At 29.0% G+C, this 13,804-nt stretch overlaps 3 protein-coding genes across 5 annotated transcripts in view; 1 reads left to right on the top strand and 2 right to left on the bottom strand.

Annotated features, from left to right (window-relative positions):
- The window catches only part of LOC122500159 (RING finger protein 17), a 147,659-nt gene extending 139,646 nt beyond the window's left edge, over positions 1–8,013 (top strand). For both annotated transcript variants that reach the window (XM_043608938.1, XM_043608937.1), the window contains exons 11-28: positions 11–163; positions 230–506; positions 586–736; positions 892–1,005; positions 1,078–1,180; positions 1,280–1,452; positions 1,521–1,759; positions 1,834–2,440; positions 2,522–2,664; positions 2,724–3,046; positions 3,156–3,328; positions 4,826–4,945; positions 5,032–5,151; positions 5,230–5,835; positions 7,259–7,352; positions 7,441–7,579; positions 7,658–7,814; positions 7,875–8,013. In XM_043608938.1, coding sequence (XP_043464873.1) covers positions 11–163; positions 230–506; positions 586–736; positions 892–1,005; positions 1,078–1,180; positions 1,280–1,452; positions 1,521–1,759; positions 1,834–2,440; positions 2,522–2,664; positions 2,724–3,046; positions 3,156–3,328; positions 4,826–4,945; positions 5,032–5,151; positions 5,230–5,835; positions 7,259–7,352; positions 7,441–7,579; positions 7,658–7,814; positions 7,875–7,988 — 3,806 coding nt within the window. In that variant the 3' untranslated portion in view covers positions 7,989–8,013. The remainder of the gene's footprint in view (positions 1–10; positions 164–229; positions 507–585; positions 737–891; positions 1,006–1,077; positions 1,181–1,279; positions 1,453–1,520; positions 1,760–1,833; positions 2,441–2,521; positions 2,665–2,723; positions 3,047–3,155; positions 3,329–4,825; positions 4,946–5,031; positions 5,152–5,229; positions 5,836–7,258; positions 7,353–7,440; positions 7,580–7,657; positions 7,815–7,874) is intronic.
- Positions 8,014–8,094: 81 nt separating this feature from the next.
- On the bottom strand, positions 8,095–10,440 carry LOC122500163 (cleavage stimulation factor subunit 2). 2 transcript variants are annotated; one of them, XM_043608949.1, is made up of 8 exons: positions 10,265–10,440; positions 10,099–10,177; positions 9,329–9,900; positions 9,082–9,247; positions 8,989–9,015; positions 8,814–8,911; positions 8,535–8,731; positions 8,095–8,346 (listed from the first exon to the last, which is right to left on the bottom strand). In XM_043608949.1, the coding sequence occupies exons 1-8, from the start codon at positions 10,323–10,325 to the stop codon at positions 8,227–8,229; spliced, it is 1,320 nt and encodes a 439-aa protein (XP_043464884.1). In that variant the 5' UTR covers positions 10,326–10,440; the 3' UTR covers positions 8,095–8,226. The 2 variants fall into 2 exon arrangements, with proteins under 2 accessions (XP_043464884.1, XP_043464885.1); XM_043608950.1 differs by lacking the exon at positions 8,989–9,015.
- Positions 10,441–10,605: 165 nt separating this feature from the next.
- Positions 10,606–13,485, bottom strand: LOC122500216 (bifunctional purine biosynthesis protein ATIC). The gene is made up of 7 exons (XM_043609024.1): positions 13,313–13,485; positions 12,877–13,080; positions 12,481–12,769; positions 11,887–12,378; positions 11,413–11,802; positions 11,062–11,326; positions 10,606–10,948 (listed from the first exon to the last, which is right to left on the bottom strand). Exons 1-7 carry the CDS (start codon positions 13,329–13,331, stop codon positions 10,829–10,831), a joined length of 1,779 nt encoding a protein of 592 aa, XP_043464959.1. The 5' UTR covers positions 13,332–13,485; the 3' UTR covers positions 10,606–10,828.
- Positions 13,486–13,804: the final 319 nt, after the last annotated feature.

Raw genomic sequence — 13,804 nt, forward strand, 5'->3', positions numbered from 1 at the left:
TGTTTTGCAGGAGGACGTGTAATGGTGCATGTAACACACATAGCGGATCCTTTTTGTTTCTACGTTCGACAAGTGTGTCTAAATGACAAACTAAAGGCTCTGGATGAAAAATTATCTGCCGCTGCTATGAAAAATGATCAATGGCCTACCGACATTTTATTAGGTAAGTTTTTATCTTAAAAGTGTTTTTTTAATTCTAAATTTTATATTAATAATGACTTAAATTCAGGTTCATTGTACATCGTGAAATACCTGGATCGTTGGTATCGTGGTCGAGTTCAAAGTATAAAAAAGAATCAACAGGATCAAGAAACATATGAGATATTTTTTATCGACTATGGAAACACAAGTACTGTTTTGATTCACGAGATACGATATATTTCTCAGCATTTCTCAACTCCACCTGCCTTCGCCATTAAATGCTCTTTGCATGATATTGAGCCGAAAGATGAGAAATGGCAATCTTCGGCAACCAAGACAGTTATGATGGACTTGATTAAAAACAAGTATTTAAAATCAACTTTTTTATGAGTAAGAAAAAGTAGTTTTAACAATATTTTACAATCTCTATTTATTTTGTTCTAGCATTAAACCAGTGATAATGTATATATACGACATTAGTGAGAATACCTATTTCGTCGATCTATGCAGCAACAATATTGATAGGCAAATATCTTTAAGAGATAATCTTCTAGTTTTGGGATTTGGTACTTTCATATCTTCGAGAACACTTAGGGTACGTTGCTTTTTATAACTTGAAAAAGAAGTGAATAATTTGGAAAATTTGTCATTTTGTTTTAAAATAAAATAAGATTAATTTTTATTTATTTAACAATAATTAGGTATATTAAAAAATTTCTCAAGTTTGGAATAATTCTTTTTAACTAACAGAAAACAAATCCAAGTGCAGTAAGAAAGTTCTTCCTTCAAGACTTGAAAATTTCAAAATTCACGTCCGTAAGATGTTCACACGTAGAATCACCTGATTCCATCTACATCGTAAAAGTAAGAATTATTTTTTAACTTTTTAAGATACTCGAATGTCAATTTTTGAAACTAATCACATATTATTCGCAGATAAACGGTAACGCTGAAAGCTTCGAAAGACTGAAAGATGAAATGAAAAGAGAGTATAAAAAAGGAAAACCTAAAAGCCAGGTTATATATGAACCTGATGTAGGTACGTACGGTACTCGTAGGAGTTATTTGTAAATATTACATTTACATAATATAATATTGAATGTACATCTTATAATAAGTAAATTATTATAATTTACAGGAATGATTTGTGCTGCTCAAAACATTGATAGCTACTGGTACAGAGCTGTCATCTGTGATATCCCCTGCATACAAACGGCCGAAGTTTTCTTCGTCGATATTGGAAAAAAAGAAATATTGAACTTTTCAAAACTTCGTAAAATGCAACAAAAATTCATGATTCTTACAACTCAAGTAATTTTTCTTTTACTTTCAATATTATATATTAATGATTAGATATAATTAAAATTACTTTCCTATAGGCTGTACGTGTCAGTTTGAGAGACGTAGTCCCGAGTCCAGTTGGTAGCTCAAAGTGGGATTCTTCATCAATAGAATTTCTCAAAGAAACCTTATTGCATGGCAGATTAAAAGTTTTTCCTCACAATGAAATTGGAAGCAATCACTTTTATAAATCGTACAGTGTTAGTTTGTATACGGATGAGACGAACATTAATACTTTACTTGTCTCATCAAATCACGCAATCAGCACAGGAGTAAGGTAAGTAAGCATAATCGAATTTACCGAACAAAATTTTCTACATTGTAAATTAATGAATTTATAAACTATTTTAGTTCAGAGATTACAACTGAAACAGTAAAAGACAAACAGTGCTTGCCGACAAACAAAAAGATTTTCAAATCTTTAAATTCTTTTCACGGTGGATCTACATTATCGATCTCACCAAAAAATAAAAAGGCCGTTGATGAATTGGAAGATTACAGATTGCGAGTTGTTGTGTTAAATGCAAAATCACCCGACTGCATCTACGTTGCTGATCCAACGAAAGAAGCAGCACACAATGCTCTTCAAATAAAAATGCAAAAATTTTATAATAGACACGTGGCTGCTATTTCAGAAATTGAGTGGCAAAAAGACCAAATGTGTGCAGTGTATTCAAGAATAGATAAAGCATTTTTCCGTGGGAAAATATTGAACGTCTTATCTGAAACAGAACTCAGCGTGCTTCTAATTGATTTAGGTTTAGAAGAAACATTTCCATTGGATGACGTACAACCTTTAGATAAAGACTTCCTGTCTACCCCGCGATATCAATTCAAAATCAACCTGGCAGATATCATTGCACCTGGCGGAACAGCTTCATGGCCTTCTTCTTCGTGTCAAAAATTACGTGAAATTATCAACGAAAATGATAACTTTAAATTCTACATCACAAAAGTGGTAAATATTTTACGTAATTTAAACATTATTTCCGAAACAGTTGACTTAGAATGCACTTTTTCATAAATTATTATTATTCAGTCGGAAACAGTGGACGAAACAATTCCTGCCGAACTTTGGGTTAAAGTGTCCATACTTGATGGACCATTTGCTTCAGATAAAATTGAATATCGTTCTGTCAGCCGACTATTAGCAGAAGCTGGATTTGCAATTCCACTTAAAGGGTAATTATTATTATTTATTATTTACTTTTAATATTTTAACAAATTCTCTTTTTGTGCAGTTTTTCTCGAGATGTCACCAGAGCCCTCGCTCTGGAAGTCAAGAAACAATTGGATAAAGGTGAATACAACGGTGGATTAAACTTGAGTGAAATAATGTGGTCAAAAAAAAATAGTGAAGATGGAACTTTAGTCAACTCGGACACTTCTACCGAATGCACCGATAATGATGATCAATCCGATTCTGATAATTTTAGTGAATCTGCCAGCCAACATATGAATTCGAAATGGATTCCAGCTGATCCAATTGAAACAAATTCATTTCGTGCTACTGCAACCTATGTAGATCACAAATGCTTTGTCTATCTGCACGCAGTAAATCAAAGTAAGGTTTTTCCTTTTATTTTCTTTATTGCATAAATCAATCTCCTTTAATAAAAAAAATCAACTATTTTTAATTTCTTATCAATTTTAAATATTACTTCTTTCCTTAGATGAGGTATTAAAATATATTGAAACTAATTTGGATGAGAAATACAGTAGAAAAGCAATTAAACCATGCGGTCAAAAGTGGAAAATCGGTGATATATGCATAGCTCAATATCATAATAATAAAAAATGGTATAGAGCACAAATTAAAAGGATTATTGACCACGAAAATGTTCAGGTAATCTATATTAATAATCGTATTCCGGTAATCTGTTCGCAGTTTGAAGTTAGATGTTGTTTGTTTTTTTGTTTCATAACTTTTTTAATAATTATTCTTTTTAAATTTCCATTTTTAAAATTAATTTATTGAAAATCATCGAATTTTTGCAAAGAATTTTATCAAAAAATTTAATAATAGAATTCCTTCGAAAAATTTTATTATTAATTTAGGAAAATAATTGAATTCTCGAGAGGAGTTTTGTTGACATTTTTGAAAATTTTAATTAAATTCTTGTTTGAAGAATTTCTTTGATTTTTTTAAATGGAGTTTCTTTAATAATTTTAAATAAAAATTTGAAAAATGATTTAATTTTATGAATAATTCCTTTCAAGTTTTTAAAATAATCGTGTTTGTTAATAATTGAAATTAAACATTTGATATTGAATGTTATTAAGAGTTTAGAAAATATTTGAATTTTCGCAAAGAATTTCACTATTTATAATAATCATGGTTGCCACAGAGCCTGAAAAAAATTTTTAAAAAATTGAATTCTTTCATGAAATGTTATTAAAATTGTATTAAAAATAATTAGATTTTTGCAAAGAATTTATTAAAATTTTACAAGATAATCGAATTCTATTGAAATTTTTTATAACGAATTAAGATAAAAATTAAATTCTTTCGTGAAATTGTTTTGAATATAATTGATTTTTTGCAAAAAATTTTACTATTTTCAAATATTATTAAAATTTTTTTGAAAATTGAATTCTTTCATGAAATTTTTTTTGAAAATAATTGAATTTCGTAAAGATTTACTATTTAAAAAAATAATTGAATTGTTTCGAAAGATTTATTAAAATTTTAGAAAATAATTGTTTTCGTTCGTGAAATGTCATTAAAATTTTGTTTAAAAATAATTGAGTTTTTGTAAACATTTTTACTGTTTATAAAAATAATTGAATTCTTACGAAGAATGTTATTATTTATGAAAATAATTGAATTCTTGCGAAGAATTTTATTAAAATTTTCGAAATTAATAAACTAGAATAATTAATTAGTAAATTAGTTAATAATTGAATTTTTTTTAAGTTTGTATCTGAAATTATTATTCACTGGCTGACTTCAGAATTTTATAAATAAATAGATAAAAAGTTATTTATTACTCAGGAATACAAGTATAAGTTTTGTCATTTAAAAACTAAAAAAAAATGTAAAACAATTAAGGGCATTTGAACCATTATGACGTCACAATGTGTGCAAAGCATGAGTTTTAAAATTGTGACGTCATAATGGTTCAAATGCCCTTAAGAAATCAGTTTCATAATATATTGGTATTAACATTAGTGTTCTCTTCAGCTAATTTACATTAATATAATTTATTTATTTGTTTATTTATTTATTAATAATATACCTAAAAATATTAGAATTATTATTATTATTAAAGTAATCATATGAAGAATAATAATAAATGTTATATGGTTTTTTATGATTACTGATTTAATTACATAATTTTAGGTTGAATTCGTTGATTATGGCAATACCGAAGATTGTGAAATCGGAACAATAAAGAAAAGGGTTATTCTTCAAAATATTCCGATCCAGTGTACAAAATGTGTCATACAGGGTCTTCGTACAGTAGGTTTTTTTTTATTAAATAATATTGAATTGAAAAGTGTAACATAAATGAAATACTAATGTTAATGTAATTTTTTGTTTTGTAGAACACTTTAGATGGAACTTGGTCTACATCCGACTTAGATAAGATACACTGCCATTTGGTTGACAAAGAATTTGATGTGAATGTGATAAAAAGAACAGGCAATTTTTCACAAATTCTACATGTAATTATCAACATAGTAAATTAAAAGTACGTATAAGTTCAATTTATTGAAATTCATTTATACTCTTATTAATTTCAGGTCTCAATTACCTTACTGCAACCAAAATATTGCGATTTTGTTACTTATGCTTCGAAAGAAACGACTATGAACATTCTAGATCCTAGAGAATGTTACTCTGATCCAGAATCATCAGATGATTCGATAGAGGAGACAACCATGAAAAGAGTTGATATCACAGATAATAATACACATATAGAAAAATACATTTCTGATTGTCAAGCTAATCCTAATATGGGTGTAGACTACGAGACTGAATTTCCAGCGTTAAATTCTTCCACAAAAGTTGAGGAAGAGAAACATGAGGAACCAATTAGTAAAGCAGTGGACAAGGCGAGTAGTATTGAAAGTGTTTCATGGAATAATCTGGAGAGAAACGCAAATAGAATGATTACTTCCACACCGCAATTGAAATTAGATACTTCAGAGCCCAACACTAACAGCACTTCTACAACCACCACTGTTTCCTCATCAGTAGAAGATCCTTGTGAAGGAATTGATATTCCAGATCTTCTAAACAGATTCAAAAACGATGATTTGGTTGAAATCGAAATGTCTAATATTGCCAAAAAAGGCCTAAAGCAACAAGAATTAGAATTTATAGGCCATGTCACAGGAGGCAACAAGGTATTATTTTTTGTCATTTTAGTTTTAGGTATTCATATTTGATGAATAATTAACTTTAATTAATCTTTAATCTACATTAGTAATCGTTGTATTTCGGTAATCTTTTTTTTTTTTTTTTCTTTTCCTGTTTTTTTGTTGACAATTTTTCTTTTTATGTTTTGAATTCTAAAATTAATGAGATTCTAATTTAATGCTCTGAAGATTAAGAAACATCAAAAAGTAATTAAACTAAAATGTTTTCAATTAAGAATATTTATTTTATATTATTTTTTTTAATCTGAAATAATTGAATTCTTATAAAGAAATTTATACAAATTTTCCAAAATATTTAAATTTCTTGTGAAAAATTTAAGTAAAATCTTTAAAAATAAGTTAATTATTACGAAAAATTTAAATAAAATATGTAATATTAAAAATATTTAAATTCTTTTAGTTTTATCAAAATTTTTGAAAATATTTGTATTTCTCCGAAGAATGTTATAATTAACAGTTTTTTTAAAAATAAGCTTCAATTCTTTCGAGAAATGTTATTAAATATGAAAATAATTGAAATCTTGGTAAGAATTTTATTAAATTTGTATTAATAATAAGTGAATTCTTATAAAGAATTCAACAATCAAATTCCTGTGGGGAATTTGATTAATTATGAAAATAATTCAATTCTCAAAATAATTGTATCAAAATTTTTCAAAGTAATTGAGTTTCAGTGGAGAATTTTATTAAAGTTCTTTAAAATGATTAAATTCCTGCGAAAAGTTTCACAAATTATGAAAAAAATTTAAATCTCGGTAAGAATTTGTATCAAATTTGTATTAAAAATAAGTGAATTCCTATAAAGAATTCAACAATAATTTTTTAAATACATAATTCAATTTCTGCGAAGAATTCCATTGTTTAGAAAAAGAATTAAATTTTGTTCTTATAGGTAAAGAATTTTATTTAAATTTTTTAAAATAATCAAATTTTTGCAAAGAATTTTATTCATATTCTTTAAAATAATTAAATTCCTGTAAGTAATTTGAATAATTTTAAAAACAATTCAATTCTCAAAATAATTGTATCAAAAATTTTCAAAGTAATTGAGTTTCTGTGGAAATTTTCGAAAATAATTAAAGGTTTTAAAAGAATTTAATTAAAATTGTATTGGGAATATTTTAATTCTCTTAAAGTATTGAATCAAAATTTTTCAAAATAATTGAATTCTTTTGAGAAATTTAATTGAAATTTTATTGAAAATAATTGAATTCCTGCGAAGAATTTTATTAAACTTTTTGAAAACAATAAATAATTAGTTAATAATTGAATTCTCTTAAATATTGAATATGAAATTATTTAAAAATTGAAATTAATATTTGAAAATAAAAATAAATGAAATACCGCGTTTCTTCTGCCAGTTAATAATATTTATTTTTTTGTTTTATAGAGTATTAAGAAAGTTGTCAAGAGATATAGTGAAATGGATAGCGATATACAGATAATAGCTCCAAGACAACCATTAATTAAAGATCCAAAGATTAGTAAGTTTATTTTCTTATATATACACTTTCAAAGGATTATTTTCCTTTGCTTTGTTGACAATCATTAATTAATTTTTCCCCATTACAGACATGCTCTGTTATGCATTATACACAGACGGTAAATGGTACAGAGGTGTAATAAAAAAATACGAAAGAAATTCCGAAAAATTACTAATTACCGTGAGATATATAGACTATGGAAATAATCGAGTTGCAGATATTTCTGAGTATGTGTATTAAATAATTATATATTTTATGATAATATTTAAAATAATTTAAAAAAATGTTATTCTCATTGTTTTTAGAATCAGAGAAATGGATGCAGAATTTCGCTCTGTACCCAGCATGGCAGTAAATTGTAAAGCCTACGGTATCGTTCCAAAATATGGATTTTCAAAAACTGAATTCTCAAAAATAGTAATTCGCTATTATGAAGATAAAACGCTATTCGCTAAGATTAAGGTAAGTCTTTGATTTGTTGTTGAATCTAACATTTTTTGTAAATATGACTTTATTTTTCAGGAATGTAATCTCGACAGCCGTACGATCACTGTTGATCTGTATTTAGATAGTGGATGTACCCAACCAGCAGTATCGTCTCTCATAGAACAAGGTCTATTTCAACCAAAAAATTAAAAAGCTAGTCTTTACAGTTTAAGACTTAGAAATCTTATATAATTTTACGAAATCAAAAAATTAAAAGTATTTTTTATTTGAAGTAACGTTCAGTAAATAAGTAAGGTTTTTAGTTTATAGTAATGTTTATTTCAATTCGAATAATTAAAAAAGAATGTTTTTGTTGTAAACTAAATTACAATATTTTTTTTTTATTTTTCGCAAGGTGAAATATTCGCACATCCTTGTTTCGAATTGTTCATCGTTGTGTACTTTTAGCAATTTGTTCTTTTAATACTAAAATACTTTGTCTCTGTTCCGGGGGAAGCATTGCGATTTGCTCGTCCGATAATTGCAGAACTTGCATTATTAACGCAGCCTAAAAAAACAAGAGTCGTGTTACAAAATGTGATTAAAAAGATATATTTTTCTAATAGTAGTAACTACGAAGTAATTTTTATATTTTTATATCGTTTTATATGCTTTATGAAACAGCGTGTAATATAACAAAAATTGTTTATATTTTTAAGAATAAATAAAAGCATATTTTCTACAAAAAAAACTTACTTTTTCTTGATCGGATGCTCCACTTGGAATATTTCCTGCCGGCGACATTCCTGACATAATTCTATTTGTACTGTTGCTATTGCTGCTGGTGGACGTGGTAAGATTGTTGGATGGTACTGTAGAATTAACCGAATTAGCGGGAGCCGGTCCTGTAGGTGGAGCAACTGAACGAGGAGGAGCAACTGGTCCTGGTGGAGCTGAATAAATCATTTCGATGAATTTAAATTATGTTGTAATTTTTTGAAAAATATTCTTTGGAAGAAAATCATGAACACTTACGAACTGGTTTTGTCATTCTCGGATCAACTGGCATTCGAGCATCTCGTGGATCGCGAGGATCACGTCCAAATCTATCAGCTCTTGGGTCTCTTGTAAAGCTAAAAAGAATAAAATATTAGAAATTTTAGAAACACATGAGAATATTTTAATTATTAAATTAATAAATTTATTTAACCTTTCGATCCCTTCCATAGGAAGAACGCTGCATTAGAAATAAGAATATCAGTAATAAATCGGTAATTAATAATAAATTTACTAAAACACTTACGTTTCTGGTATATTAAACGGTGCGGGTGCCCTCGTGTCAGTTGGAGGTGCAACAGGTGTGGGGTTTACAGCCGGAACAGGTGGAGGGCCTCTTAAATCCTGATCCATTCTGGCCATGCGAGGATCGATTTGTCTGTCTAAAGTTCGTAAATCCACGTCTTGACCACCTGAGAAACAATAATAATAATAATAATAATAATAATAAGTTTTGCTGATTTAATATAATTTGCAGAAAATTAACAACTTACTAGCAAAAATAGAAGCAGGTGGATTTGGTGCTGGTGTTGGTCTAGGTGGAGCCCAGGGTTCTTCAATTCTGGGAGGCGCTTGATGTACTGGTGGTTTGTCGGTCGGTGTCAGTGATCCAGGAATTGGATTTGCTTTATGTAGCATGCCAACTGCAGTTTGAGGATCGACTATTCTCATGACAACTTGAGCTTGCAATAAAGCGTAGGCTAGTTGAGGATTGAGCAACAGCATCTGACGAGCCTCAACAGGATTATTTTGAACACAGAGTTTCATTTGTTTCATTAACTCAAACATTTGCTCTGGAGGAAGCGAAGCGACTGCTTTACTTATTGCTTCTGGCGCTTTATCAGATTGTACTGCTTCTCCATAAGGATTTTCAGTGTTTTGACCCTGCAAAAGACTTTGCATTTCCATACGAGATTTTTCTGTGCAAGCATTATCCACACGAAGAGTTCTGCCACCAATTTCATAGCCATTTAAATTTCTCATAGCACTGAGTGCAGTCTCTTGGTCTTTATATTCACAAAATCCATAGCCTTTCGGTTTACCAGTTTCTCGATCAAAGACTAATCTGTTTATAAAAACTGTTCTTTATTCAAAATACTTTAAAATCTTCTTTTTTAACTTCTGTTTAAATTTGCTTCACTTATTTGTTTAAATAAATTAAACAAATAAGTGAAAAAAATTCAAAATATAATAAAATCAATAAATGTAAGGTTATGTTTATTATGAAAATACTTTATCCGCAGGTAAATCAAATATTACTCACTTAAAAGATAGAACAGGTCCGACTTCACTAAAAATGTCTTTTAAATTTTCTTCTGTTGCTTCGTAGGGTATATTTCCCACTATAAAAATAATTAAATATTTACTTGTTTTGTTTGAAATTGTTTGTAAAATATTCCCTCTTTGGGAAAACACAATTAAATACTCACCGAAAACACTTCGCATGGATTTATCCATGAGGGATTGATCAGAAAGACCTGAATTACTCATTTTTGCAATTGTTTTCGTTACTACTTTGTTTTTTTATATATCTCTCATATAAATAATAAATAATTAAAAACTGAATTTTGACATAAAACACAAATCAGTCATGAACCATAGGCATAACAATAGAGAAAACAGTTGGTGAAAATCGTATCACAGGGTGCGGTATGTATCAAGAAAATTGCATTGTGAATTCCCCTTTAGGACTCTAGTTTTTGAAATAAAAAATATTTTGCAATTTACAAATAAGACTTTTCTGAATGAAATGTAAATAATTAAGTTTAAATATAACTGGATGTTGTTTATTGTAACAAGTGAGACATTTACATTTGTATACATAAAACTGTTATATAAAATCTATAAAATTTACTCGTTCTGTACTACAGATAACATGATGAATAGTTTCAGTCTTTGATCAGAATCTCATAAAAATTGTGGTAGAAAAATATATTTGGACCCAGTTGTATAATTACTAGTAGCCTGTATTATAAAGGCTTTTGGAATAAAATTTAATGATGGAATAATCGGAAATTGGTATGAGCCAAAGTGATATTGTGTTCATTACAAGCTGCAATCACTGCCTCATCATTTGTTGATCCTGCTGGACTTGCTATGAATCCAACTCCGCTCTTTGAAAATAAAAATTATGCAATTTATATGTGTAAACTTAGGTTTAAAGAATTTTCTAAATTCAATAAGTAATATAAAAGTATCCATAATTATTATAAAATGAACTTCTTACCAATCGTGCTCTGTCGACGTTGTCTCTGAATGGGAAAAATGCGTCACTGCTTAAAGCTACATTATTCAATTGCTTCAACCACTCAGTTTTATCTTCAACGGTTAATTTTTCAGGCACAATTTCATACATTGAAGCCCAGAGTTTTTCGTCCATATCCTTTCCCACGGTACCATTAACATAATTGTCAATGGCATTCGAAATTTCGGCTCTCTTGACTCCTTTCTTGAATTTCATGCCAGTTACTTTGGGATGTTGACGTAGCCACCTATCAAGTTGAAAATTGTGTTATTTACAAATCTCTAATCAATACAATATTCATGCATATATGTATTTAACATATTTTATTTTTACCAGTTATCAGCTTTATCACCAGCAAGTCTTGTGCAATGAATTCGAGATTGTTGACCAGCTCCAATTCCAACAACTTGTCCATCTTTTGCGTAACAAACGGAATTACTCTGCGTGTACTTGACCGCAATTGTTGCTACAATTAAATCTCTTACTGCAGAATCAGATAAAGTTTTAGTCTTGGTGACCAAATTGGCAAATGTAGTCTTGTCAATTACAGCGTCATTACGCAATTGTTCCAGAGTCAATCCATAAAGGACTTTACGCTCCATAGGTGCCGGTTCGTAATTTGGATCAATTTGCAAAATACAATAACCACCGTTCTTTTTCTTCTTCAGAATTTGAAGAGCCTCTTCAGAATATCCAGGGGCGATAATACCGTCCGAAACTTCTCTAAAAAGGATAAAGAAAACTATTTTTAGAAAATTCGACAAAAATATGATTTTTGATTTAATATTTCAGTTTCTAAACAAATACCTTGAAATTATCTTTGCTGTCGGCGTATCACAAGGATCGGATAAAGCAACAAAATCACCGAAACTGGACATTCTGTCAGCGCCTCTAGCTCGAGCGTAAGCCGTTGCTAGCGGCGTTAATTGATCAACAATATCGTCAACTTGACACAATTTAGCGTTAACGGTATCCAAAGGAACACCAACGGCGGCTCCAGCTGGACTCACGTGTTTAAACGAAGTTGCAGCTGGTAAATTAAGAGCTGCCTTTAATTCCTTGACCAGTTGATAGCCATTCAATGCGTCGCAAAGGTTTATGAATCCCGGAGAACCATTCACTACAGTTAGTGGTAAATTTTCCAAAGTAGTGAAAATTTGAGCAGGTTTTTGATGAGGATTCATTCCATACCTAAGAGTCATTTGCGAAACACCAGCGCTATATTGTTTTCGAAAATAATCAGAAATCGCATTATCGTACTCGGCAGTGTGAGTGAATGCTTTGAGTGCTAAGGTTTGCCTGAAAATACATAAAATTTAAAAAATAATATTTTTTTCATTTTCTAACTGTAAACAGAATTTATAAATTTGCACATAAATTAAGTTTTGAAGAAAAAAATACCTTGTCTCAGGCTTGGTATCGTTGTCAGAGGTATTTTGTAATTCATTGATAATTTTATCGTAATCGTTTGGGTCACAGATAACAGTTACCCTTGAGTGATTCTTGGCTGCTGCTCTTAAGAGAGTAACGCCTCCGATATCAATGTTTTCGACTGCATCTTCCAACGTCACGTCAGATTTTGATGTTGTTTTCACAAATGGATACAAGTTGCAAACAACAACACGAATCAATTCATAGTTTTGATTTTGCAAGTCTTTTTGATCTGAATCTGTCAATCTTGACAATATTCCTTGAAAATTAAAATTAAAGTTAGCATATCAGAAGTATTTTCTTTTACTTATTTTATTATCATTTAGATAAAATAGAAGCTTTGGAAAATTTCTAATAATAACTTACCAGCATGAACGGCAGGGTGAAGAGTTTTCACACGCCCACCAAGCATTTCAGGTGCTCCCGTAATATCGGAAACATCTTTAACAGGAAGACCAGCATCTCTTAAGGATTTCGCCGTTCCACCTGATGCAACTAATGTCAATCCTAATTCATGTAATTTTTTGCTGAACGGCAATAGATTTGTCTTATCCGAAACACTCAGGAGAGCTGAAATAGAATTTAATCAATTTATTTAGCCAATAAAATTAACATTTTTGAAAAATTTTTCTAAAAATATTCCTATTTTTATACATGAATACTAAAAATGCGAGATATTTTATTTTTAATTTTTTAAATAACTACTTTTCTTACATTCGGCAAAAAATATCAAATTGCCACGTGCGTCAAAAAAATAATATTTTAATTCAAAAAACAATTAAAAAGTAAATTAATTTCTTACCAATTTTTCCACCACTCATTTTTTTGTTGAAAAAATGTTCTAAATGTTCAGATGAAACTTTTATAAAAGCAATAAATGTTGCTCAAAGATACAACAAAAGAGATGGACCGTGCTTCCTTCTCCGGCTTCAATAAGTCTTTGTGACCCTGAGGCAATTTTTGTATTATATATCAGTGTCGTGACGTTACATTGTTGGCAGGGAGAGTTTTTAATTGTATAGGTGTATTTTAGAACTAATACATACATGCGTCTCACCAACGAAATTATTTAATTATAATATTATTTACATAAATTAACATAGATTTTAGGTAAAAAGACCAATGATATTGTAAATAATAAATAAATATTCGTGGAACATATATACAATCCACATATAATTTAATATTATATTTAAATTTAATGTGTCCGATTGTAATAAAAATATGTAAATAAAAACCAGTGTATATACAATATTATAGGTTATAATCGGTTTTTATTTACATATTATATTTA

This window comes from Leptopilina heterotoma, unplaced genomic scaffold, assembly GCF_015476425.1.
Source record: "Leptopilina heterotoma isolate Lh14 unplaced genomic scaffold, ASM1547642v1 Lhet_182, whole genome shotgun sequence".
Taxonomy (NCBI): Eukaryota; Metazoa; Arthropoda; class Insecta; order Hymenoptera; family Figitidae; genus Leptopilina; species Leptopilina heterotoma.